The sequence below is a fragment of the Vidua chalybeata genome, chromosome 18, assembly GCF_026979565.1.
Source record: "Vidua chalybeata isolate OUT-0048 chromosome 18, bVidCha1 merged haplotype, whole genome shotgun sequence".
NCBI classification, from domain to species: Eukaryota; Metazoa; Chordata; class Aves; order Passeriformes; family Viduidae; genus Vidua; species Vidua chalybeata.
Genome location: NC_071547.1, coordinates 5,970,254 through 5,996,055, shown reverse-complemented (window position 1 = coordinate 5,996,055; position 25,802 = coordinate 5,970,254). Strand labels below are relative to the sequence as shown.

The following is a 25,802-nucleotide window of genomic DNA, read 5'->3' as shown; positions in this document are numbered from 1 at the left end:
GCTCGTGGAGGAGTTGTTAATCTCCACCTGTATCTCTTGCCCTGTAACTACAGTAACTGTAGTGTGAGAAATTTGAGGAAAGAAATATTGTTTGAAGAAACTCTAATTCTACATCAAAGGATCGTTAGGCTGAATTTAGCCCAGTCTAGGAAGCCTGATTAGTCTAGGAAGATTAATTTTTATTACAGAAAAGTTTTGTACAATTTATAAACATTGGAGAAGTAAAGTTTGCCAATTGACGGACTTCCTTTTGAGCTGTGGTATTTTCTTCCTCCCTAATACTCTGTGAATTTGATGTACAAGGTTGAATTCCCAATTTCCATCAGGCTTCTTTAATTAAACTGGCTAACAAAGGGCCAAGATCCTGACTCAGCAGCTTGCACAGAGAGCCCCATCATTTCTGTTTGAGTTTTTTGGTAGGTTTTAGAAGATACCTACTCTGACTGCAAAAACTCCCAAAGTAGTAGAGAATTTGCCACAGTGGGTCAGCAAGCTGTACAATGTTTAATTATCTTTGTTGTTTAAAAAGCTCCAATTTATTCTGAAGTCAGAATTTCTCTAGCATGATCTACAAATTATTAGATTTCATTATGTCTTCTGCTACATTAAAGAGCTACAGCCAGGAATTTCTTTCCATGCAGCTGCTTATTAAACTGTCTCTTGGCCTTCTCTCAGAAAATAGATTGGGCTTTTTACATCTCACTCTATTGCACATTTTTGATGTTGAAAAACACACTTCTGCTATTTAGGAGGAACACCAATGAAATACACTTAATTTGTCAGAGGAAGACAAGGACTTTTTCCTGGTCTGTTTGCACAAGTTTGAGCACTTTGACAAGTGCAGACATGGGACAGGTTTACCTGCAGAACTTTCTGGTGCTGCCTGGCTGCCCCTTTGGATGCTCCATGTGCAGCTCTGGGGACCCTGGAAACTCATGGAAAGGCTGAGAATTCACTGGGGCCCTGGCCTGCCTCACCTGGGGCTGCCAGTGCTTCTCAGCTCCTGTCAGAGCACCAAGGGGGATTTCTCTTCAAAACAAGAAAGGTGAGAAAGACTGGCTTGAAAACTAATTTTGAAATACTGAGCAGAACTGATGATTTCTAGCCAGAAATCCTGCAGAGATCTGCTAATGAGTAACAACTCTCTGCCTGTTCCAGAGACTCACCACAGCTGGCTGTGTTAGGATAATTTTTTGGCTAAAGATTTTCAAAAATTGGGAAACCTGGGTTCATTTTTTTCTGGCTTTGCTGTAGGTTCAGATCTGATTATGAATAAGACATTCTATTTTTGTATATTCTTTTTTTTTTTTCCTATGGCAGATGGGAGGAAATATTTCTTTCTGTCCATGACTATCTTTCAGAGATGAAAAGCTCCTGGTATTTCAAAATGCATCTGGATGTAATTGAGGCTTCCATAACTGCTGCCACATTAACAGGCACAGTACTCCTCTTTTAAAAAACTGAAATTTACCCTTTAACAGGTCAATGCCAACATAAATTATAGTTGGCATTTTGTTTCCAGCAAAGCTACCAGAAATACTGTCTCCTCTTCATCTTCATTCTGAAAAAGAGATTACCATTGTTTAAACCTCAGCTGCTTGCTTAGCCTTCTCAAAAATGTCAAAATGATGCAATATCTAATTATTTGTTTAAACTAGACTGTATCATCTTGAATTATAATTTACCAAACTTCTGGAGCTTTTGCACAGCCAGCTCAAGCAGCAGGGATGAGGGAATATGGAAGGCAGGGGGAATGAACCAGGACTGGCACAAACACCTCTGGGATCAGGTCTTTACTTGGCCCAGCCAAAATAAACCAACCAACCTCCAGTTCAGTCTGAGCAGTGGGACACAGGACACAAAGAAAGGACACAAAGCCCTTTCTGCTGCTGTGCTACAGGGTACTTAAATAATTCCTTTAAACACAGCATCCCTCATGTAAAAATAGAGTTGCTCAGCACAGTTCAATCGTAGAGCAGAAGCTGATGCCTGAGCTGGTTGGCAGCAGGGGACAGAAGCAGGGGAGATGGGGAAAGGAAATAGTTGTTGCCATCACCTGACAGAGCAGTTGATAAGGCTGGAATCCCTCTGAAAACACGAGTGGTAGAAGCAGCAGAGCATGTAAACATTGACACAGGGCAACAAGGCAGGATTTTGATAGAGTGGACGCTGTAGTTAGAGCTAGAGAAGAAATCCCCAGGGGCCCTGACTGTGGTTATTGCTTTTGTCTTATTTTATCTCTGTAGAGGTATTAGCTGCTTGTGACAGCCTGACTCTGAGAAGATGGAAAGAGATTATTTAGAGACAAGAGGACAGACAAGTGGCTTGTATTCTATGTTACTCACAGCAAACGTGCTCCAGGGCAAAATTAAATGATCTGCAAGTCCAGAAAAGTACCTTCATAAAAATGATGTAAAGCTATATTTTTTTCAGATTTTCTTATAGATGATAGGCAAAGCAATGCAGCCCCTGTAATTGTTCTGTTGGTTTGGTTATTTTTTATCATCCATCCCATTTTAGCAGCAAAAATCTTTTTTTTTTTTTTTTTTTTTTTTTACAGAATTGTATTTAGGTTGAATAAGAAAGACTCTTGATAATTTCTTTGGCAGCTTCGAATGTTTACAACAAAGGCTCCACAAATAAATAGCTGGATGAACCTGGAGCTCGGTAAATGAAGAGGATTTGTGACCCAGCAGGGATAAAACACATCAAGCATGTGATGAAAGAATTACTTAACCCTGTGGCACTCTCTCTTTCAGTTCTTGGAAATTCAGACTTTAATGAAGCAAAGTAGCATTTAATGGTTACTGCCATTCTACAGAAACAAAAAATTACTGGAGCAACAGAGGAGTGGATTTTTAGTTATTTATTTTAGCCAAGCTGAAGTGTATATTCTGAAGTAAAAGTACAGGCACTGACTGGGAACATAAAATGCTGTGGGTCACTGTGTAAGCTTTGTATTTATTCTAATGCAGGATTTTTCTGGTCACATCTGACATGCTTTTAGGGTGAGTTTTGTGCTGATACAAGTGAAGAATGGTGATGAATGGCTTAACTAGGGAAGCTGTAAAAAGGCAAAAGGTAAATGTTAATGCCTTCTTTGTAATCAACTAATGATCTTTTTGTCTATAATGGGACATGAATTTGCCAATTAATTTATCTGAGAAAGAATATGGATTTGGCAAGGAAGTGTATCTAAATGCATGTGCTGAGAAAGGAGAAACCATTATATAACATCCTCAAAAAGGTTATTTGCAGATGTTGTTGAAACAAAATATTTTGCTGGATCTGAAATGAACTTTCATTCCATACTTTGAGTTGTCGAACACCTTGAAATGTCAAGCACCATTTTGGTTCAGTTTGAAACCATATCTGGTATCTCTATATATTTAACTTCTAGAAATCTCTGGCAAACAAAGAACATCCCTTATTTGCTCAGCACTTTTATAATATGGGGCACTATCTTCCCAATAAGCTGAAGCTAATATTTGCAGAGTTCAATTGTGAGGACACTTCTGACTCTTGGGAAAAATACTGCCAAATGTGTGTGTGTACTTTCCCATCCTCATGCTAGATGGAATGTGGCCTAGGTAACTTAAAGAATAAAAACATGCCTAGCAAAGTCTTTTATATGTCACCATTGATAAACTTCTGTTGGTTTCTTTATACAATACAACAAACAACCAAAAAGAAAATCTACCAAACAAAACAATTTGTCAGCTAAAGCAACCCCTAATCTAAATCTTTGTAAATGGGAATAACTGGTCTTGAAGAAATGAAGTTAAAAGAACCAGTAAAAGGCTGTGTCTGGTGATATACCTCACTTCAAATTTCCCTGGAGAGGCAACAAGTCTGCAAATGTGACAGCCTACTTTGCAGTCCTGGAATTTGGAGATTCTTTAGGGAGCTGTCCATCAAAATCACAAACAGCCTTTTTCCTCAGTGCTTTGCCCAAATTGCATCCCCTTACCAGCTCTTTAGGTGATGTACGAAACAGCTTCGTTTGTCACTCATTTCACAGCCTGTGATTCATGTTAATATCTGTCCATTAATAGCAGCAATAAAGCATTTAAGCCGAGTGAATCACTAGGACATAATGGCACTTTCTTCTCTAAAAGTTCCTTTTCTGTGCCATTTTGCATTTTCTCTGAGGTATCCAAAAACCATTCCAGACATCTGCTGTCTGATAGGCAGGAAAGTAAAGTCAAAGCATGTTGTAGCAGACTCACCAGAGGGGGGTTTTTGCATTTTCTCATGTTCTTTTTGCAGCTCAGGTACCTGCCAAGGCTGGTGGTGCCTGAGTGAGAGTGCAGTGTAGGCAGAGGCATTTTCCAAGTTTCAGACATGTTTCAAATATCCTATTCCAGTCATTTATGGGCATTGCCCCTCCTCTGGCACTTTCCCATAGCCCTGGGAGGAGAATATTAATTATGGGTTTGCCATGCCAGGTAAATAAGCATTCCCAGTGAAAGCCATGCTCACACCCATCTGCATCTAAAGTTTATTAAGGATTTGGCACTTCCTGTGTAAAACAGGACATCAGCTGAATTCAGTAATCATGTGTTGCTTTAGTGAGCAGGTGCTCTAGCTGAACTTGTCCATTATAAGCAGCTGATGATTTGTGAGTTTTTTAAGTATAAATTGCATGTTTAGTTTGCTGATCTAATTTAGGATGGGAGTGTGGGAAGGGCTGCCTGGAATTACTGTAATGATTTGTTAGTACTTCTACTGGCAAACTGATCTTTTTCTTATTGCTCACCTCGGGTATTTTACTAATTCTCCTCCCAGAGATCAGTTTTCAGTGTAAATTCTAGCTCCAGTGTGAGTTCTTCTGTTCAGAGCAGAGAGAATGCTTTAATGTGGTGTCACTAGCCTGGCTGGCCTCTGTGCATGTGAGGGATGAGTTCACACAGTTCCCTACAGCAGGATTATCTCTGCTGTACACCTAAAGCACTAAGACTTAGCAAGATTTATAGAACTATTAAGGATGAGCTATCAGGTAGATCTCCTGGATGATAATATTCATTGTTGTGTTCGTACAACCGCTCCTTCAGGAAGGTCACAGAGGAGGAACAAGGTGAAATTAATGCTTTGAAAAACAGGAGTGCCCCCCTCCCCCTCAGTATACATCTGCAGGTGAGGTTAAAGAGCACTGACAAGAAATGGAAACTGCCACAGCTCCCTGAGTGCCACGCATCCAGCGTGAGGACAGTGGGTTTCCTCACTTCTGCCATTTTCCTCATTTTTGCCTCGCTTTTTCCTGTTTCTTTTGTGTCAGCACTGCCCTGGAGACCATTATGGAGCAGGGCTGTGGAGAAATCCCAGCTCTCACCTTGTGTATCTTCCTTAGCGGTCTTGCTGAGTGAACATCTCTGCTGGAGCATGCCTCAGGCGCCAAGGCTTGAATAAATCAAACCTTGGTGCTTCAGCCACCAAGCAGCCAAGTGACAAATGTGCCTCATCTGTGACAGCTTCATAATGTGGCTTCTGGAGCTCTGTTTGATCACCTATGTCACTGCTTTGTGCCCCTAACACCAACTTCTTGGGACTTCTGGTAGCCATGTTCACAGCTGAATTTAAGCTGAGACATCAGATGTTTTCATTGACTAAAATATTAGTATTTAATCTGAATTTGTACTGTTCCTGCCTTGGAAGAAGGTTTTACTTTAACAGCTTTTTTTTTTTTTTTTTTTTTTTTTGAAAATGTTATTTTAAGTAGATCAGCATGCTGAAATTTGCATCGTAAAAGATTGTTTTGGAACAAAGCAGGATCTAATGAGCATATAGTAAATCCCTTGGCTCTGCAGCAAAGCCACAATAAGCATAATAGCTCTCACTGAATGAATCCCTTGCAGCCTAAAAGCTTTTTTCTTTAAAATGAAATAGCAACCCTGCAGGATTTAGTGTAGACAATATGCAAAGATCATTTAAGGGTCTGCTGTGGAAAGAGAAAACAAATGAGGATGACTCCACTTAGGGTCCTTTGAAAAGACCTTTTGTGATCACTTCATTAGTCAGTCTGTTTCAATATTTTCTCATTCAAGAATGACTTTATTCTAATTGAAGCATCAATAAATTCCACTCTTTATTCTTCCTCCCTGTGGTCTCAGCTAAAATGTCAGGAAGCACTTTATCATTTTTCAGCCTTCTTCCTGAAGGCTGAGCACACAGTAAGTATTATTTCATTAGCAAAAGGCTGAAATTGTGAACTACTGGTATTGCACAAGAAAGTTGAGAACTCACTTTGGTCAAAAAAAGTTTAAAAACTTTTATTTTTTATTTTCCCTCAGGCTTAGCTTAGGTGGCAATTGAAGAGAGATGCTGTTGCAGGGTGAATTTTGTGCTCTTCCAGAGATTTCTGTTGTCATGTGAACACCTCTATGTCAAGCAAGGCATCCCTACTCTGACCTAAAGTATTCTTGCTGATCTTCCCTTGGCATCTGCCAGAGATTAAGCGTGGTTTGGAGATTGCTGCCATGCTCAGCTGATCTAATCTTGGGCATTTTCTGTGGATTGGGCTGTGGCAGTGACTGTCCTGTTCTTGTGTTCCAGCTGCTGAGCTGACCAGTCAGCATTGTCTGGTGCTTTGCTGCAGGTTATTAATAAAGTACTATCTGGCAAAAAGGGGTATTTTCCTAAGAACTTAAGTGTTGCAGGAGCTCAGCTGCAGATTTTCTCATGTAAGCTTAGTGTACATAAGACTTTATCCCTTGCTGGGGTTTGAACTTAGAGGGAGATTTTATCTATGGTCTTTTGGGATAAGTGAGGAGAAACAACCTAAAGCAATCACATGAAGGAGATGTGAGGAGCAAGAATAACAGGCTGGTCTTTAATGCTGTTTCATATATCCCATATAGATTGTAATTTTCCAAGACAAATTTTTTGAATTTTAACAGTTATAGTACAAACAGGATCTGTGCTGGCATATTTACAGAAATAACTGACAGTGATTCTATTGATTTGGGAAAAAGTTGAGTAAATTTGTAAGAAAGCAGAAAATTATTCTCATCAAATGCATTCTGAAAGAATACATTATGGGAAGCATCTGCCTAGGACAATTAGCAAACTACATTAGAGATACCAAATTTCATTTACTTTATAGAGGAAAAATGATTTGTGCTTGCAAAACACAACATATATGGGTGGTACTAGACCAGAAGAAATCTGCAGCCTCTTTTAGACTCGAGGAGAATTCAGAGAAAATAGAGTTATTATCTCTAGTCTATGAAGTTTGAGGGTTTGCCTCAAAGCAGTCTCTTTCCTACACCTGTCATTTACATGATAGGAGCTGTTAACATCTCCTGGAGCATTTGAGGTGCCAACATTCATTCATTTGCTAAGAAAAACAAGCCTTTGCAAATGAAAACTCTGCTCTTTGGCTGTCCCTTCTCCCTTCTCCCATTCCTCAGTGCTTGCTTGCCCATCAGACCCTGAGCAGTGATGTCAGGGAGACTGGAGCAGGGGGAGTTTGGCCAGCATCACTGCACTGACTGAACTTCCCTAGCAGGAAACAAGAATTCCTGAACCACCACCACTTTTTGGAGCTTAAGATATTTTATTCTTTGCCATTTGAAGTCCATGTGCAAAGCCCAGTGTGGCGTGGGGCATCCTGCCTGTGCAGGCTGCCCTTCTCACCTTGAAGGGGTTTGCACTTTCCATCCCCCAGCAGCAAGGCATTTCAGAGAGTCTGGAATTTTCCTTGCAGAAGAGAGATTTGCTTCTTCCTCAGGCATGCTCTTTTCAAAAGTGCAGTACCCTTTGTAAAAGTTGTGCAAAATATGGGATGGGATTAGTGGTTTATGGAGATGGGATTAGTGGTTAAAGCATATGGGGCATTTTTAATATCATTTTAAATCCTACTTCCTCCTTTGCATTAATACACATCCAGTGTATTAATTTATCAACCCTAGTTCTTTACACACAAAGTTTATCTTTACAGCAAGATAGCAGTTGCTGAGTGTGAGTTTCTCTAGAACATGTTTCAATTTCTTCTTGCTTATCTATTTCCTTCTGTAAGAGGGTTAACAGAAGAGTTTTATCTTCTTGCTGTTGTCACATCTGAGATCTTAACTGGCTTGAGGTTCTGCATAACCTCTAAGAAACATGTGAAGGACAGCCTCTAAATTTGCTACTGAAGAGCCAGTAGACAAATATAAAACTTGCATGTGTTGAGTGTCTCATTGCAAGAATGTTATGCAGTGTTCCACTGCCTTTTTATTTTTTTCTGAAAGCAAATCATCTGTAAATACCAGAAAACCCTGAGGGATCAAAGCTGAGAGGTGAAACTCAAAAAAAATCTAACAAATTTTGAAGGCTAATCAAGTACCTATGAAAATATTCTTTTGCTTTTCGATTAAAAAAAGGTATCATTTTGAGTCTGCTGTGAAATTCACATTAAATTACTCTGCAGGAGGATTTTGCAGCACACCCTTGAACTGTATTGTAAGAGTTGTGGGGAAAAGCAGCAAGCTTCCAAGTATTCCTCATTGGGACTACTGAAATATTGATAAAAATAATAATCATAAAGCAGTAATGCTAGAGCCAGACATAACCTAAAGACTTGTATGGCTACACTTCTCTATCCTTCATATCTCTTCTTCTCTCTTCAAATTAAGTTCTTGCTGTTTGAGCCAGGGGAAAAAAAGCCATGAGGAGAGCCCCAGGTGAAATTCAACTCTCCAAAATTTAGTCCAAAAACACTGCTCTGTGTTTCCAGGACAGCAGGAGTAAAGGATGGGTACTGACACACCTAGGGTAAGAAGACTCCTAATAACAGAATCAGCTTTCATATTTGAAATTTTGTCACACTCCCTCTGCATCTGCTGTGAGCAGATTATCTGCAAACTGCTTTGAGGAGGAGTTGAGAGCAAAAAGGAAGGATCGTCACCGAGTCAATGTCAGGACCAGTCAACCAAGGACCCTTTTGGGTCCTGTAATTTGAAAGCATAGGTCAGAAGTTTATCCTGAAACCTCTGACAAAACAAAGATCTGTGGATCTTGAGATGTGATTTCTTCCTTTATTCAAGTTTCTTTTTGGCAGCTAAAAGTTTCTCTGATGGAAGCTGGTTTGTCCCAGCGTGGAAAGATTTTTGCTCTAGAAGTGCACCATTTACTAGCACAGGCTATTTAGGGAAATGACAGTTGGGACTTTTTTAAACCATAATTATGGGTGCCTTTAAAGATGATGATAAAAATGCAGTTGATGAACAAAACGAGACCATGTGATTAATTTTTCCATATGATGTGTTTGAATGTGACAGCTCCCCAGTCTCTAACAGCTTCCTATGTGAAGTGAAAAACAGAGAGAGAGCACTTTATCTAGCACAGCTGATTAAATATGACTCTCTAGGCAGCTCTGAGAATACATGCAGGAGAGAATATCCACAAGACTCCATTAGAAAACAAGAAAATGTCAGGCTGTAAATTACTTTGAAAGATCAGTTTTCAGTGAACTACATAAATTGGCAATAGCAGAGATGCAAGAACACTAAGTGTGCTATATTCCTATTAAATTTTGGGTTCTGGTGTGGGCACTGGAAGAGCTGGCACATCTCTTAAGGGCTGGAGGATAAGTGCAGAGCTCCCATGCTTCAGAGGGAAGAGGATTTTATTGTCATCTTTCAAATGTACTTTGAAGAATCTCTTCTGATTTAGACCTTGTTGGTTCATGGCTGGCTGGAGAGAGAGACTGAAACAACAGCAGGTTTTTAAGAATTAAGAGTTACCTTTCTGTTTGACTTCACCAGAGTAGGAATTCTCCTGTACCTGCAGTACACATGGATTTTATTTTACACTGTGCTGTTACAGGGGCTGGAGAGGGCTCAGTGGTGCCTGCTGTTGTGAATTTACTACGTGTCCTCCTGCCCTTCAGGTATTGCAACCTCTGTCGGAAATCAGACTTTTGTCACCTCAAGGAACCACAATTTGATCCCTCTGTCAGATCCAGCTGATAAATTAAACCAAAAATATTTCTTTTGAACACTCTGTGCTTTGGCAAAATTGCTGGACAACAAATACTGGTTGTAATGTTATCAAAAGATTGTGTTGTTCTATTTTTATAACAAAGGCTTGTGTTTTCAGTGTAAACTGACCTTTCAGATTATATATATATACCTAATCTTACATTGAAAAAGCTTTTAACACCAAACAGATATTGTGAAAATCATCAGTTACTCAGTTTCAGAAAAACCTTTGTGGGGAACACAGGTGGAGGTGACAAAGAGCTTGTGTTTCAGTTAGTGAAAACATTTTAAATTGATGTTATTCTTGAAAATTTAGGTCAACAAAATTTCTGAAACATGTGGAAATTCTTTCATCATAGAAAAAATTTTTCCAATCCTGTGGTAGGTGTGTGTAGGCAATCTAGAAGATATCTGTTTCTGGTAGGCTTTACCTTGAAAATGGAAGAAAGCCTGAGATCCCTGACTTTTAAGAATTCCTACACTGGAATGTCATAAAACAGGGATATCTGAGCTGCTTTAAAAACTCCTCCAACTCTTCTGCTGCTTTCACTCAGAAAAGAAAATTTGAAATCTGAAAGGCTACTTCTGTGAAGTGCTGCTCAGGCGGAGTTCAGGGCTGCTCCACAAAACATCAGAGCCCTGTTCCAGCACAAGGTTTTTGCTTCAAGAGGTGCAGAACATCCACATCTGAAATGCTGCCTCTGGCAGGGCCATGGCACGAGTGCCAGGTGCCATTCTCTGCTGGGTATATCAGGAATGAGGCACCCTGCTGCCACATGTGTGTTCTGAAGCTGGTTCCTGCCATTTTGTTGCAGCTGGAAGGTGCAGACTGTGATTATTCCTTTCAGGAAAGGATCACTGAAATGTCCAGACTTGTTGGAAGCAGATAAAGCACCCATGCACATTGTGCAGTGACACCTCCAGAGAGATTGCTACCTATGAAAAATGGGCTCAAAGCCTCAGGGTACTGAAAATTTCATTAATTGCTCAATGTTCTATATTATTAGCTGGGACTAACCCCAGCTCTCCTGGAAAAGTCAGGTTTTAAGAGAGGTGGAGACCAACACATTGTAAATGCCTGGGTCACACTCCATTGGAGTTGCTGTGGCATCTCTAAACCTGTGGTGTTGAGAGGAATGTTTGGAACTGGTGTGTCTATGAAGAGGGTACAAAAGTGTTGGCAAAGGGTGTTTATTTGGAAGCAAATCCTCCACACACTGAAGTGTCCTTTCCACTGTTACACATTCTGGAATACCTCATCTCTCCAGCTGCTTAAATCAAAGGTCTATCTGATGGAAAAAAGAGTTGTAACAGAGAAACTGAGACTTTTCTTTTTCTCTCTCACTGAGCACCAGGGTGTTTAAACTGCAAAGTTCACAGCAAGCTACAAAGTTCTTAAGGACCACAATCTTTACTTCCAGTCTAGGTTTTCAAAGTTAAAACTGTCTCCCCAGCTTTTCCTTCATACTGATGCCATTTTTTATTTTTACCTATTGATTTTGCTTATAGTGAGATCATCTGTACCAAATTAAATAACTCTGTGCAGTCACTTCAGTGTACACAATAATTTGATATTCAATGTACAGAGCACCACGTCCATAGAGAGGGAAGAGCCCTCCCTTTAATTAGCAAGAGACTCTTGGGAGCTGGAGCTGCTCTCCTGCCAATGGCAAATATTAAATCCCAGGAATAATATTTAAAATGCTAAAAATGGCAAATATTAAATCTCAGGATATTTCTGAGCTCTGACATTCTCTCTGCAGGACATGATGCTGTTGGAAGCAGGTCTCACCTGCAGGGCAGGAGAACACATCAGCAATGTTCTCTCTATGTATATTGCCAAGATTCAAGAATTGATAAGCCCAGCACTCTGGCCAGCTCTACTTCCTACTTAGTGGTGGCCAGGCTTGTTTAACTCTTTTTAATTTTTTTAAAATCCTGATAAAGATGGTTTCAATCTTCAGCAGAAAGTACTTGTGGGAAAATGTGTTTCCTTGGAAAATTTATTCTCGTTTGGCAAGAATTAAAGCTTGGCACCTTATTAGGCTTTCTAAATAATGTACCCAACCTGCTTTCAGAGAACTTTGCTGATGCACAATTGAGGCCACGGTAGACAAGACACAGCCTCATGTCAGATTTTCTCTGATGCATAAAAGGTGATGTCCAGCTGGCTGCTGCATAAATAAACATTTTCCTGTAGGACAGCCACACCTCAGGTGTACAGGAATAGCTGATAATTGGTGTCAGTAAATCATTATAGTGCAAGCCACAAACATAATCACTCAGTTTGTAATTTACTCCTGATGGGGGTACTTGTTCTTCTCAATACTTAATATGTCTGTTTATAGAAAAGTTGATTGAGATAATTAGCAGTAAAAATGCTAAGGTAACACGGCTATGGTAACATTTAAATTGCCATCAATTTTGTTTATAGCAGCCTAAAGAGCAGTGCTGAAATTAGAAATTAGCTACAATTAGCAAATAAATTGAGTGTCTCTTGGAATTACTTGATCGTGTCTTAAAATGTTGCACAGTGTGATGCTCACAGAGGCAAAGCTGAGTCCCTGGGCTGCTCAGCTGCACCAGTCAAGGAGAACACACTTTGCTTTGCTGCTGCTCCTGGCCTTCCATGGAGCCTGGGCTGTTGCCCCACTGTACAGGTTTGATAAGTGCATGCTGTGAAGCCAAAAAAAAGAAAAAAAAAAAAAATTGCTCTAAGGGATTTCTCTCTCCATGGGGGGAAAGAAGGTGGAGTGGGATTTTCAGCAATGTGAAGCCTTGTGGGCAGCAACTCAGAGGCTGTAACACTTCCACCAGCTCAGTAAATGAACCTCGAGACACACATTTACTGTTGGCAGCTCCATATGAGAGGAATAACTTAGGCTGGAAATGTGTTGGTATCCCAGAAGATAAGCCACAGATATGGAAGGCAGTTTTCTCTGATTGTCTGAAATGTGTCGCTTTGGAGGGCCTTGGGCATCACTTTATGTTCACAGTTAGAAATAGTTTGCTTCCCCCAGTAAGGTATTTTAAGGATCCTCCTTGATAAATGCTTTACAGAGGCATGTAATTATTTTCCTGGCATAATTTCATAGTTTGATGTGGAAATAAATGTGTTGTCTGCTACTGTTAAAATGGGTCATTAAGTGCAGTTTTGAGAATGAAAAGAGGAGGGGAATCAATCCCAATCGTTTCAGGATCAGCCGCTGACTCACCTCTCTCTCACCTGACTCATACAGTAAAAGTTTTCTCATTCTTTCACCCTTTGTTAGAAGCAGACAGGGAATGGTTTTCTGCTTTTCAAGTCTGTGTCCAGAGAGAAGAAGGAGAGCTGAATATCCCATCCTCCTCCTTTGAGCACAAGTCTCGAGTATTTATCCAAATCTCACATGATGGCTCTCAGCTGCAGGGATCTTACCCAGTTTTGGATGCACATGTTTGATTCTACTACAGAAACTCTTCTATTTAGTGTAAGTTTAAGTCGTCATTGGGCTGGAAGGGAAGGAGACAAGATCTTTACCCTGTACTTAGCCATGTGCTGAAAGGGTGTGAGGATACTGAGTCGTGTCTGTGCTCCACTGAACAGCACCTGATCCTCATGAAGTGAAACAGGAGACCTTGTCTGGCCAGGAAAGAGATGACCACAGCTGAGGAGCTGTGACATTTGTCTGGGATGTGGATAAATGGTGGCATGATGATGTTCACCTGGTGACACACAGATATCTGACTGCTTGCCCCCTGCACTCTATGTCCACTTCTCTTTCTTTGGGATTGGAAACACCATTCTTATCCAGGGAAACATCCCCTGCTGGTGTTAAAAGTTACATATTCCCAGAAAAAAACAAGTCATCTGGGGTAAATTTCAGCATTTTCTAAGGGAGAAAAATTTCCTTGAGTATTTTCTGGCTGTTTCCTTCCTTCTGTCCTCCTCTTCAGCAGATGTTGGCTCTTTAAAGAGCAAAATCGAGCTGAGGGGAAAGGGAAGAAGTGACTGAGTGTCAGTGGAAAGCAGTCCAAGGGATTATGGATGGGGCAGTCACACCACAGCCAGACCCTACTGAGAGCTGAGCACCAGGATCAGACAGAGTGAGAGTTATCTGGCCTGAGGCTGCTGCTGCCTTTTTTATTGTGCTTCCTTCAAAGCCAGGTGTCTGTGTTCCCTGTGGATTTCATCTGTGGAGAATTTATCACTGATAAATAACTATTTGTGTTGAATTTACAGATGAGCTAAACTGTTTTCTTTAATGTTGCAGTTTAGTACCTTTTCATTTTCACGTTTGTGTGAGCACTGGCATTCAAAGGAAATAAATATGTCACTCAGATAATGTACTTGCCCTTGGTACCAAAATACATAAATAAGAGTTACAAGGTCATTAGGCATATCAATAGAAAGAAAAATGTGCTATGCATTGAATAACTGACTTCCAGGCTGGGTTGGGCAAACAGCAGTATACTAAAGTGTCCTGCTCATTTCTCCTTCTGATTGTGAAAATCAATTTTTTTTTTTTTGGCTGCACTTCCTCTTTGTACTGGAAACCCTCAGCACACGTCAGTCCAAATTTATGAGCAGTGTGTTTTTCAGTGTATTCCATTTATCAAATGTAAATTTCAATGGCCAGTGATTTACTACAGAACTGTTTGGAAAGCAGCAAGTAAATATCACCTAACAAAGTATTAAAAAAAGAAAAGCTAGAGCAGAGATTTTATTTGCCACTTCCCAAGCACTTTATCTTTGTCCTTGAGAAGGCAGGTTAGGTGGAGAACTGCCCCAGTACAGTTCTGGAATGCATCTTGTATGGAAATGAGTTTTTATTCTCAGTAAAAGGCAACCTTGGAAAGTACTGAATTATTGCTTATATTTTAATATCTTTCATTTTCAGGCTCTACTACTAGGTGCAGACCTGAGGGAGCTGAATCCATAAGCCTCCCTCACTCTGCATCACTCCAGATCTTGCTGATGCAAAGAGACAAGTCCTCATTGTCCCCTGCTGTGGAGTTCAGACAGTAAACAATCGGCAGGGAGGAAATTGCACAGTGTGGGTTCCATGGTGTCTGGGCAGGCTGGGTGACACAGTCTCCATCCAGCCCCTTTTAGCCCTCTTCATCAGCTCAGGGGTACAGAGATAAGATGATGAGAGGTCTGGAGCACCTCTCCTGTGGAGACAGTCTGAGAGAGTTGGAGATGTTTAGTCTGGAGAAGAGAAGGCTGTGGGGTGACCTTAGAGCCCTTTCCAGTACCCCATTCATGTGTCAAACACAGCCAGATGACACAGCTGATTTTTGTTGAAGTTTCAGTAACAAAGACTAGATTAAAATAGCACCCATGGCAGAGGTTACCACTTCACAATTTGTTCCTGGCCTGATGGTCCCAAGAACAGAGATATTATGGTGAAGGACTTGTCTCTCTAAACTTATGTACCTAATGCAGCCATCTGCATCCCCCGAGACCCACCTGCCACGTGCAGCGAGAGGAGAATTGGGCGCTCCTTTTGAACGGTTCAACAGCCCTCACCTCCGACTAGCAAACACCCTACACACAGCACCTGCAAGGAAGCACTTGTATTGCCTCTAGAGGGGACAAAGAAGCCACGTGGCTGTTTTCTGTGTTTCCCCCCCACAGGTGTGGCAGTGCGGGGGCAGCATGGAGGTGCTGCCCTGCTCCCGCGTGGCGCACATCGAGCGCACCAAGAAGCCCTACAACAACGACATCGACTACTATGCAAAGCGCAACGCCCTGCGCGCCGCCGAGGTCTGGATGGATGACTTCAAGTCACACGTCTACATGGCCTGGAACATCCCCATGGCAGTAAGTACAGCTCACACTCTGTCCTGAACAGAGGCAGAAACACGAAGCTGTTCCTAATTAGCTCTTGGAGGTGAAGGGTGTTACGACACCTGCACGAAGTGGGCGAAGCTCAGGAAAAGTGCTTTGGTGCATGCTCAGTACGGAGAGTTCTGCCATCTGAACTTGCTTCCTCAGTCTAACTTTAGTTGTGCACTCAGTCCTGACTGTTGTATGCAGTGACACAGATTTATAATTTAACCAGAGCAAAATGTCTCAGGTTTATGTGCTCCCCCAGAAGTCGTTAATTTGGGGCACTGTTAAACTCTGAGGTGTTCATATGCTACAACGGTGGGGACAACAGAAATGTCCATAAATAAATATCATCATTCATAGTGAGACTCAGTAGACCTCACCAGCATAAAAAACGAAGTATGCAATAAAAGAATCACACATTAAATAGCTTTATTGTCCACAGGCTGAGAGGTGCAACGTGGGCACGTTCTGCTTCTCACTGTGCATACAAATTGTAGATGGTGTGTGGGGGCCTCTAGGAATCCATGTCATATAAATATTAGATAAACTGTGGATTCCATTTGTCACTTTGGTCTGTACGTTTACATCTGCACTGAGCATAATTCTTGAAGGAAAGAGTTTCATGTTATATCCCAGCCAGGTGGAAGTTGGCTGTTGCTGTGTTCCTTGGCTGTGTTTGCATCCAAATTATTCATGTGAAGGGGCACAAGGAGAGCAGCTGAGGGGTAACATACACTGATCTGTAGGTAAGAATGGTTTAGTTAACGCTTACAGCAGGAGTTTGCCCAGAGCTGAAGCAAATAGGTAGAGGAATGTTCCTATCAGAACAGGAAAATATGCAAACCCAGAAGTGTCTGGGAATATTCAGTTATGCTCTGGAGTTCATCAAAGTAATGGGAGTCTTGTTAAAGACTTCATTAGATTTAGTCTGTCCTAAACATCTACTCATATTTAGTACCTAGTTAATACATGAAACCCCATTTTTATTCTTTCCTCTTACAGTTTTTAGAATACACATACCTGGAGGAGCAATGTTTCCTCCTTGTCCATTTGATGTCTGAATATGCCAGATATTTTCACAGCTCTAAATTCACTCACTACCATTCAATATTGGACACTCTGTGCAAGGTCTCTGAAATGTGTTTTTGGTGACTTCTTTTGGCACAAGAGGTAATTGCAGAGAATTATTTTGCCTTAACAAAAGGCAATACTGCATCACTTTTTCTACACAAGATTTCTGTGATGGTAGGAGGAGGACAGAGCAGTGTCCATTAAAAATTTATGGGCATTTTGGCCCTGTCTGCACACATAAAATACACTTGTTAAGTGGTCAGTTTTCGATTAGGAGATGAAAAACTAACCTCTGCAAATTTGCTTGTTTGATGACATGTGCAAATGAATTCTGAGAAAAGATGATATTTAAATAAGCATTTACACCAAAACATGATTTCCTTTAATCTCTCTGAGATTACTTATTGATGCAGTTTTCTGCACTGAGCTATGCAGCAGAACTTTAAAAAAAACCCAGGCATATCTACAATAAAAGACATAAAATCAGCAGAAGTACTGAACATTAAAATTTCCTTTTCATAAAATAACTGGATTGATTGATAAAATGTGCATCATAAAAATAAGCCTATTAGCTCTCAGGAAAAGGAAGCTGATGTTAGTGTTCATTACATTATTCACTGTAGTATTCAATATAGATGATAAAAGTACTGTACTTTTGGCATAAGCCATCACAAAAATCTTCTGCAGGGGAATTAGAAACCTTGCTAGCTGGTTGAAGAGAAAATGTCCACAAAGTAAATCCTGTGGACACCTCATTCTTGTGCCATCACACTGTAACCTGCCCATGGTGACTGCAGCTGGCACAGAGGGTGAGCACAGCTCAATTTGGTTTCATTGCTGCTCTTGTGCTCTGTAGAAACAGCACTGCAAAAAAGGGCACTGTGTTGCCTCATTTCAAAATGGGGCAGAAAAGAGGCAGGTAAAACACATGCATTTTCCCATACCACAAAACCAATCCAAATTAACTCATATTCTTAACTCCTCCACATTAACTCTTCTTCCCACCATCTTTTTCACAACTCAGAGGTTATTGAGAATGTGTGCATAATGTTTTTCTAGATCAGCAGATGGTCTTGGGCACTCCTGCAAGACCAAGTTCCTATAACCTTCAGCAGCAGGTCAGTGCAGCTTTATTCCAGTTAACCAAATACTTGGTACATCCCCACTTATGATTTATTCCTCGACAATTTTAGCGATAAAGGAATCTTACATTGGATGATTTATTGCACTGAGTGCCTCAGAGGATTGCTCTCCTTCCACGCAGCCTCAAGTACTACGTAAATTAACATTCATTTGAATGGATGCTGCACTGAGGTCTCCTGACAGAGCATGCATCAGCAAGCAGCAGTGAGCACAGCACACTCTTTATGTGGCAAATAGGAAAACCTGTTCAGTATTACACTTGTATTCTCTCCTGAAAACCAGGCATCTGTTGGGGATCTTAATAAACCCTGAGCTAAGATTTGCTGCTCTCTTGGAACCCTACACCAGAAACAATCTGTAAAATGTACAGATATTCTTCTGGAGGAAAAGCACAAGGCACTTCAGAGAGATCTCATGCAAAACTTCCCAGTTTCAGTCCATTTGATTAATATAGTGTCGGAAAAGGTTTTTGCATGAGGTAACTCTTACTGTCTTAATGTTGAACTGTGATGATTTATAACACTTTAAATCAACAGACTCTAACTTAGGACTCACCAGTTTTAAATGGCTGACTTTGTTCATATTAACTTGAATCTTCCAGTCTCTATCTTTCATGGGATTTGTATTTAAATGTGAATTAAATTCTGAAGTAGAATTATAAAGGTTTTGAGTTTAACTGCATTCTATGGCTCAAGTCTGCAAATGAGCTCCAGTTCTAGTAAAAACTGAATGCTGGTCTATATGAATGCTTAGTGGAGCTTAATGATTTTTAAGCAGCTTTGCTTTGAAGTTTTAACAGATCTGTTCTGACATCATTTACTTTACTGAATACTCAAATCTCTTACTGGAGTAAAGCATGACCAAGCTGCCATATTTTAGATCAGAATTACTGCCTAAATTCTAAATGAATCTGAAAGCAAAGGCTTCAGGATTGATTGCAAACACTTAGAACTGCTGTAAGTAACAACATTCTTATTGTATTCTTATTATTTTGATTTATTTTGGGGTTTTGCTTGTTCTTTATGCTCCTTTTTTCCACTGGCTTTCATTAATATTTATTGTATGCACTCAACAGCAGCTGTTTCATGAGCTGCTGCTTACAACAAAAGAAGGAAAAGAGGAAAATACAGCTTGGTATACAAAATGAACTCCAGTTTGATTTCAGTAAAGATAGCAACCATAAAGCCAGTGCAGTGAGATTTCTTTATTCGTTTTCTGCTTTGCAGAACCCCGGAGTTGATTTTGGAGACGTTTCTGAAAGAATTGCTCTGCGACAGCGACTGCAGTGCCGGAGCTTTAAGTGGTACTTGGAGAACGTGTACCCTGAGATGAGGGTTTACAATAACACAGTCACTTATGGAGAGGTACAGCATGCCTTTGGAAACACATCACAGCTGCACTCGAGCAGCCCTCTGCTTTCAGAGCTGGCTATAAGGATGTACAGAGCAATTACACATCAGCACAGCAGTGGCAACAAAAATGCCCTCCTCTCCTTTTAATCAACACTAAGGAGTGTGGCTCTGAGAAGCCCCATTCCTTTTGTTGGAGGGCAGCAGGTTGTAGGCACACAGTGTGTGGTGGTTGGGAGTGGGGCTCAGCCCAGCCTCATCCCCAGTGGGCACAGCTGTGAGAAGCAGGTGAGCAGCACTGACAGCAGTGAGCCATGGAGTGCCCAGGGGCACTGACCAACCACAAAGGGAACAGAGGGCACACAGGGGCACTGCATGAACGTGAGGGGTATAAAAGGTTGGGCTAAAGAGCAAAAAGGGCAGATGCTTGCAGACTTCTGAAGTAGTGATGTTGCTCTGTATGGGCAAATGCTTAAAGCCTTCTGAAATTGTACAGTGACACTCTGCATATCGTGGCCATCTCAACTGTGACATATGCTGCAGCACAGGCAAAGTCATCCTTACTGACAATTACACACAACTTCCTTGGCTCTCATTTTAAAACACTGAGACATAAGTTTGAGGCAATCATTTTCCTAAATAAGATGCCACAGACATCATAAAGAAAACGTCAGTGGTCAACAGAGCTCAAATAATTGTCTACGTGAGCTGCAATTAAATCTGAAGGCGATATATTTTCCCACAAGACAACTAAATGGAGACTGTTCCTTTCTCTTCCATTTGATTGACTTCATACAAAAATATGTCAGGCACTTGAGACATTGATACAAAGTGCAAGTTTTATTCCATAATATCACTTTGCATCCTGTGTAACTATCCCCATCAGGAACTGAGAAAAGATGCTGAGTAAATTCAAGAGGAGCTGTTGGTATCTGTCAGCTCTGAGAAGGTCGTTAACAGTGAAGAACATTGGCAGAAGTGCCAATGTTGTGTCAATTGTACCAGACCCTGAGCAATCTGGGCTCTAAAATTTTGTTCCTCTTGAGCTGTCACATAGAAGGTTTTTGAGTCAAAAAGGAGGTTCAGTGATGCAAATATCAAATTCTTTAACATTTTTAATAGAATAGAGCCACACAAGGTATTTGCCTGTTATAAACCAACCTAGGTTTTAGGCTTCATCCTAATGACATCAAGCTTGTTGTAAAGTACTTTCTCTTCTGGTTATTTTCCTGGAGGAAAAGATGTCTGGATTTTTGTGAGTTTCAAGGAAAAGAAATGTATTGAGTAGATGTGAAACAGATTGAAACAGTAGTAAAAATATATTTCCTAGTGACTCAATTCCCATTTTTTTAAAGCCATCCCATAAAGCTGTCTTCATTTTCTTTAGCCTTTATAGCACCCAAGCCATAAAATAAACCTCCTGAAATTTAGTTGTTGGTGGGCCCCCTTATCCAATTGGACTCCCTGTTATGATTGTACATGGTAATATGAAGGAATATATACTGAGCTTTTTCTGACACCTTATGCAGCAGCTGTTTCTAAATTATGGGGGTGGCCAGACAGGTACTTCACAGTCTAAACCAAAATTGACCTGTTGAGTCTTTTGAGGTGTCTGTCTAACTTCTTGTTTATGGTATCACTAAAGTTTTTCTATGTTCAAAATATGTGTGTAATGCTTCCAGCCTCAAGAGAAAGACTGGAAGGGTTTTCACAAGTGCTCCATCACAGTTTTTATAGACTTGTAAATTCTTCTTGTCTAGGGAGGCCCAGGAATTTTTTACTTCTTTGGATCTCTGAACCTGTGCCCTTTCATAAAATGTGCTTTATGTCACTTCTGTACATAACAATGTATTATATTTTCAGTTCAGATAAATTTTTTTCACATGCTTTTTTTGTTTTAAATCAGCAATAGGAAGAAACAAAAGCATGTCACATCCAACACCAATCCTGGGAAGCTCCTATCCTGTTTGTAAAGCCACATTCTCAACATACAGGGTCAAAATTTATGTTTGCACATTGGCAATTTGGAGCAACACTTGGCCTGGGTTTCTTAGGGTGAATTTTAGGAAGTTCTGATCCTCGAGTAATTGCCAAAAACGTACCTCTATCCCAAGGTGTGTAAAGACAGCAGGTTGTACGAATAATGTCTTTTCCTGGAGCAGATTCACTGCTGGCACCCTGTCATAGCTGAAGGAGAAGTGTGTGTCCCTCTGAGAGCAGTTTTACATAGTACTTTTTTCAGGAGCTGCAGCACAGCTGAGATTTAGCTGGACTGGACTAAAATAGGGATTCCTTTCCAGCTGAGGTGTTCTCATTCTCATCTGGTTATAGGTGCGGAACAGCAAAGCCAGTGGCTACTGCCTGGACCAGGGGGCCGAAGAGGATGACAAAGCCATCCTTTACCCATGCCATGGAATGTCCTCCCAGGTAAATGGTGAAAATCCCATAATGAGTGAGAAACCTTGAACTTAGAGAATATTCAGAAGAAATAAAGAGTAAGTGGATGTATTTGGTTGAGTTTGGCAGTATAATTCCTGAGCTGCAAAGGCAAATGTCTGGCTTTACTCCAGTCTTGGCAGGTGCCTTTTCCAAGGTTGTCCAGCATGTGAATCCATACTTTGAAGTTGCCAGTTAGGAAAACAGAAGAATCACGTTACTTTGTTTAAATAACAGGGTCCACTGAAGAGTAATTAATTTAGGTAGTCTATGTGAGTGAGCAGTTCTTCTTGCTATGACATGACTTATTCATGGTACCTCTTTAATTTAACTGTTCCTTGGTCCAACAGGCTCCTGGGCAGAAATTATTTATCAAGCTGCTGATTTGATTCCCCAAGTAGGCAAAAAGTTAAGCACCTATTTAACATCAACTTCAAAAGGAATTAAGAATATCCTCTAAGATTTTTCTAAAATAGAAGATTGCTCTTTTTTTTTGTCAGTCCCTGTGCATATTAGTATTTTCTTTCAGATGTCTGAAGATTTAAAAATGACATTTCTTCTTTCCATGCTCATAGTGATTTTACTTATACAAGTTGGATATTATTTAAATGCAGAACTTGAGCTTTTTCTGAAATGCAATTCTTGTTTCTTTTGAAGTAGCATCAGAATCAAAACTACATTAATGAACATTCTCATGTGTAAATAAACTCTGACCTTATCAGGCTTAACAATTATCCGAGGTCCAGTCGTGCATATATGGATTGGGAGTCCTGGTTTGTGCATCACCACGGAGGTAAAGTGAGACAGACAGTAATTCCTACTGGCACAATGTCCACCTTTGGCAGGGTCATTATGGAGTATTTGACTGACACTTTCCTAGTAGAGGTGGAAGGAGCAGCCTTTGAATAAGGTAACAAAATAGCATTGCTTAAATAGATGTAAATTAGCTTCTCAAGAAGACTCTCATTAGAGATGTCAAGGCACTCGGAGAGAGTTCAGTCTCCTGCTCCATCCTAATCAGAACAGAAAGTTGCAAATTTAAGTCCTTCCTGAAAGTCCCTTAGCAACACCTAATCTCTATCATAGTGTGCTAGCACTCAGAAGAGTAATGAAATAAATGGTTCTGACTGTAATTTATTTTGCAATTTAAGTCCTTAACCTACTTGTTTGCCTCCATGATTCCTGTTTCACAGAGTAGGCTTTGACTTCAGGAAGAAAATAGATGGGGGCATAAGTTACAGTGAATTTTTCCATTTAAAACAAACAAACCAACCAACAAAAAACAGGAAAAGGGTTTTCATTCTGCAAGAAACACCAAGTGAAGGCAGAGGTGATGTTTTATCTAAGTTGAGTATTTCACAGACAAGCATGGGTTGGAGCCACTCAAATGCAGCCAAGTTAATTAATGATTACACAGCTGGAAAACTTCTATAATCTCACCACAATTTACAAAATTAATTCAGTGTGAGAACCACAGCTGCACAAACCCTAATCAAGGATATTCAAGCACATAGCATGAAAGGTGTTGACAGCAAGGGTTTTAATATATTAAATAAACATTTTTAAAGCCCCTCTTCTAATCAGCCTGGGTGAGCATAGTTGTCTGCTGCATTTAGCTTTCCATTTCTGACATTTTTCATCTCAAGTGTAGGACATAAAATACCCCTACTGAGCCGAGATTTGGGTTATTTGTACATGCCTACTGAATATAAATTCTTATAAATATGGAGCTCCCTTTCCCCAGTTGGGTTATCACTGGTGTTCATATGTCCTACCAGTGTGAAAGCCTCTCCCTGTTTAGCTACAGCCTTATTTGTTTTTCATACTCTTCAATTCTGACAAGCAGATTACCAGTCATTTTAGTGTACACATGGTTCCACTGAAACCCACTCAAGTCAGGCAGGTGTTTAAAGAAAGCTGAGTTAGGAATAAGATTACTGTTCATCTATGATAAAATGTTCTTTTTCTCTATGTCTTACCCTTCTGTTTCCCTTGGATGTTGTTGTCCTGCATTACAGTGGCAAAATAAAACCACTCCACTGTGACTGCCTTTCCCTATGTGTATTTTCACCATGATAAATCACATCTTTGTAATGATATCAGCTTTTAAATTTCTTTATTCAAACAGGGACAAGCTCTTTTATGGATGCTCTGGAATGCATTTAACCTGAGTTTACATCAATTTAGTTTAATGAGTTTGACTTGAGCTAAGTCATTGTAAGCTAATAGCTAAGAATATCCAGACAAGGTTTTGCATCAGTCTGAGTCGATTTCAAAACCTATTTTACAGCAAAGCAGTGTCCTTTTTATATGTGTTCATTGGATCTGAAGTTTGAGTCTAATGGCTTTCAGGGAAAAAAAGTTTGCAAATACTACTGGGAGAAACAGTCCAGGGCTACAGAAGATTTGTAAATAGAGGACTATATTTGGAGTCTTGAACTGCTCTGCCTCTGTGTGTGGCCTCCGTTGTACAATCAGCTGCAAAGCCCAGTGGTTCTATGCACTTTTGTTGTAAAATAAATTTTAAAAAAACCTGGACTTGTGAGGACAGATACGATGCCCCCAAAAGTGGAACATGTTGTTCTGGAAGCTTCATAGGACATGCAGGTTTTGAACCCTCTGAGAGCACTACACAGCCCCAGTGGAAATTCCCTGTCTCAGTCTGCCTTGAATGCCATGATGTGGAGCTGATTATATGGTATGTGAAAGAGAGGAGAACGTAATGAAATGTCTTTTTGGGATAGAAGGGCCAGGTTGAGCAGCCTCCTTGTCCACCCTCCTCCCTTCCCTTTCACAGCAGAGAGAGGGGAGGCCCTGCAGCTGTGAAAGAGAGAACTCCCTCTGCATTGAGAGCAGCCAGAGGAAGGGAGAGCTCCCTGCTCGGATTCCTGGGGCTGCAGCTACACAAACAGAGTGAGAGGAGATGAAAGGCTCTGCTTAAACTGTTGCTAGAGGGCAGGTATTTAACATTTTGCTGGGTAGAGCTGTGGCTGGCCAGATTTGTGTGCAGGGCAGCAGGGTGGATGAACAGGTGGTTTCTCCACTTGCAGGAAGCAGTGGGTGGGATTCTGAAACCTGGACGTTTGATAACCAGTGATCTGTTTGCCTTGAGGGAACAGGTATTCTGGAGATGTGGGGTGTTTGGGATTCCTGCATTACTCACTGTTTCAGTTCCTGTGTCAGCTGACAGCTTGCCTTAACTGCAGGACTGGGGAACCATTAAAAATTTCCTTATGCCTGGAGAACAAGAGTGAGAGAGATAGGTTAAATTTAGTGTGGAAAGCTACCAGGCCCATACTAGAAATTGTTTCCTACAAACAATTACCTGCAATCATTTAGTGCTTTTTTCACTTGACTGGAAATTAGCGGGAATGGATGTTTTTGAAGTCAAAACCTCCAGTTTAAAGCTGCCATTTTCTTACCACATTAATATTCCTGGAGGATCATATTCCATAGGCAGTAGCACTGACTATTTTTGATCCAGGTGTGGTGGCTTTGATAAACAACCTTTGACATCTTTTGCTTTCTCCTCAGATTTTTGAATGTTGAAGGGAAAACTATCCTATACATCAGTATAGCAGATGGTATCAGGATTAGATCTTGAGTATTTAATAGAGCTCTTGGCTTTGGTGTCATTTGAATCCTTCAGCTCTTCCTAGATAAAAGAGAAAAACTGAGTGAAGGTCCATCCCAATGTGATGTATAAAAGTGTGCTTCTGTACTGCAGCTTGCAATTTGGAGTGTGTGGATATCTAAGGATCTCAGCCCATCAAAGCCTGCACAGATTTTTTTTTTTTTTTTTTTAATTCATAAGATTTCATATTTCTTAACAAAGGGAACTTTGTCATTTGATTTTGGCTGGTTGGCACTGGGAATAGATTTGGCATGGTGTATCATGCCCACAGTCCTAACATAAATAGGAATTATTTCTTTGTGGATACGTTAGTGACACTTAAGATCAAGTTTGAACACAGGAGGTACAATTTTAATTGGCTGTATCCCCATTCCTGCTTTCTAGCCTAT

General features: G+C 40.5%; 1 protein-coding gene across 13 annotated transcripts in view; it reads left to right on the top strand.

The window, feature by feature from the left end:
• The window catches only part of GALNT9 (polypeptide N-acetylgalactosaminyltransferase 9), a 132,322-nt gene that overhangs the window by 96,615 nt on the left and 9,905 nt on the right, over positions 1-25,802 (top strand). For 9 of the 13 annotated variants that reach the window (XM_053959536.1, XM_053959537.1, XM_053959543.1 and 6 more), the window contains 3 exons: positions 15,583-15,768; positions 19,221-19,358; positions 21,675-21,770. In XM_053959536.1, coding sequence (XP_053815511.1) covers positions 15,583-15,768; positions 19,221-19,358; positions 21,675-21,770 — 420 coding nt within the window. Of the gene's footprint in view, positions 1-13,234; positions 13,433-15,582; positions 15,769-19,220; positions 19,359-21,674; positions 21,771-22,501; positions 22,573-22,624; positions 22,679-25,802 lie in introns of those variants that run through there. The other 4 variants (XR_008434039.1, XR_008434041.1, XM_053959545.1 and 1 more) reach the window with 3 other exon arrangements.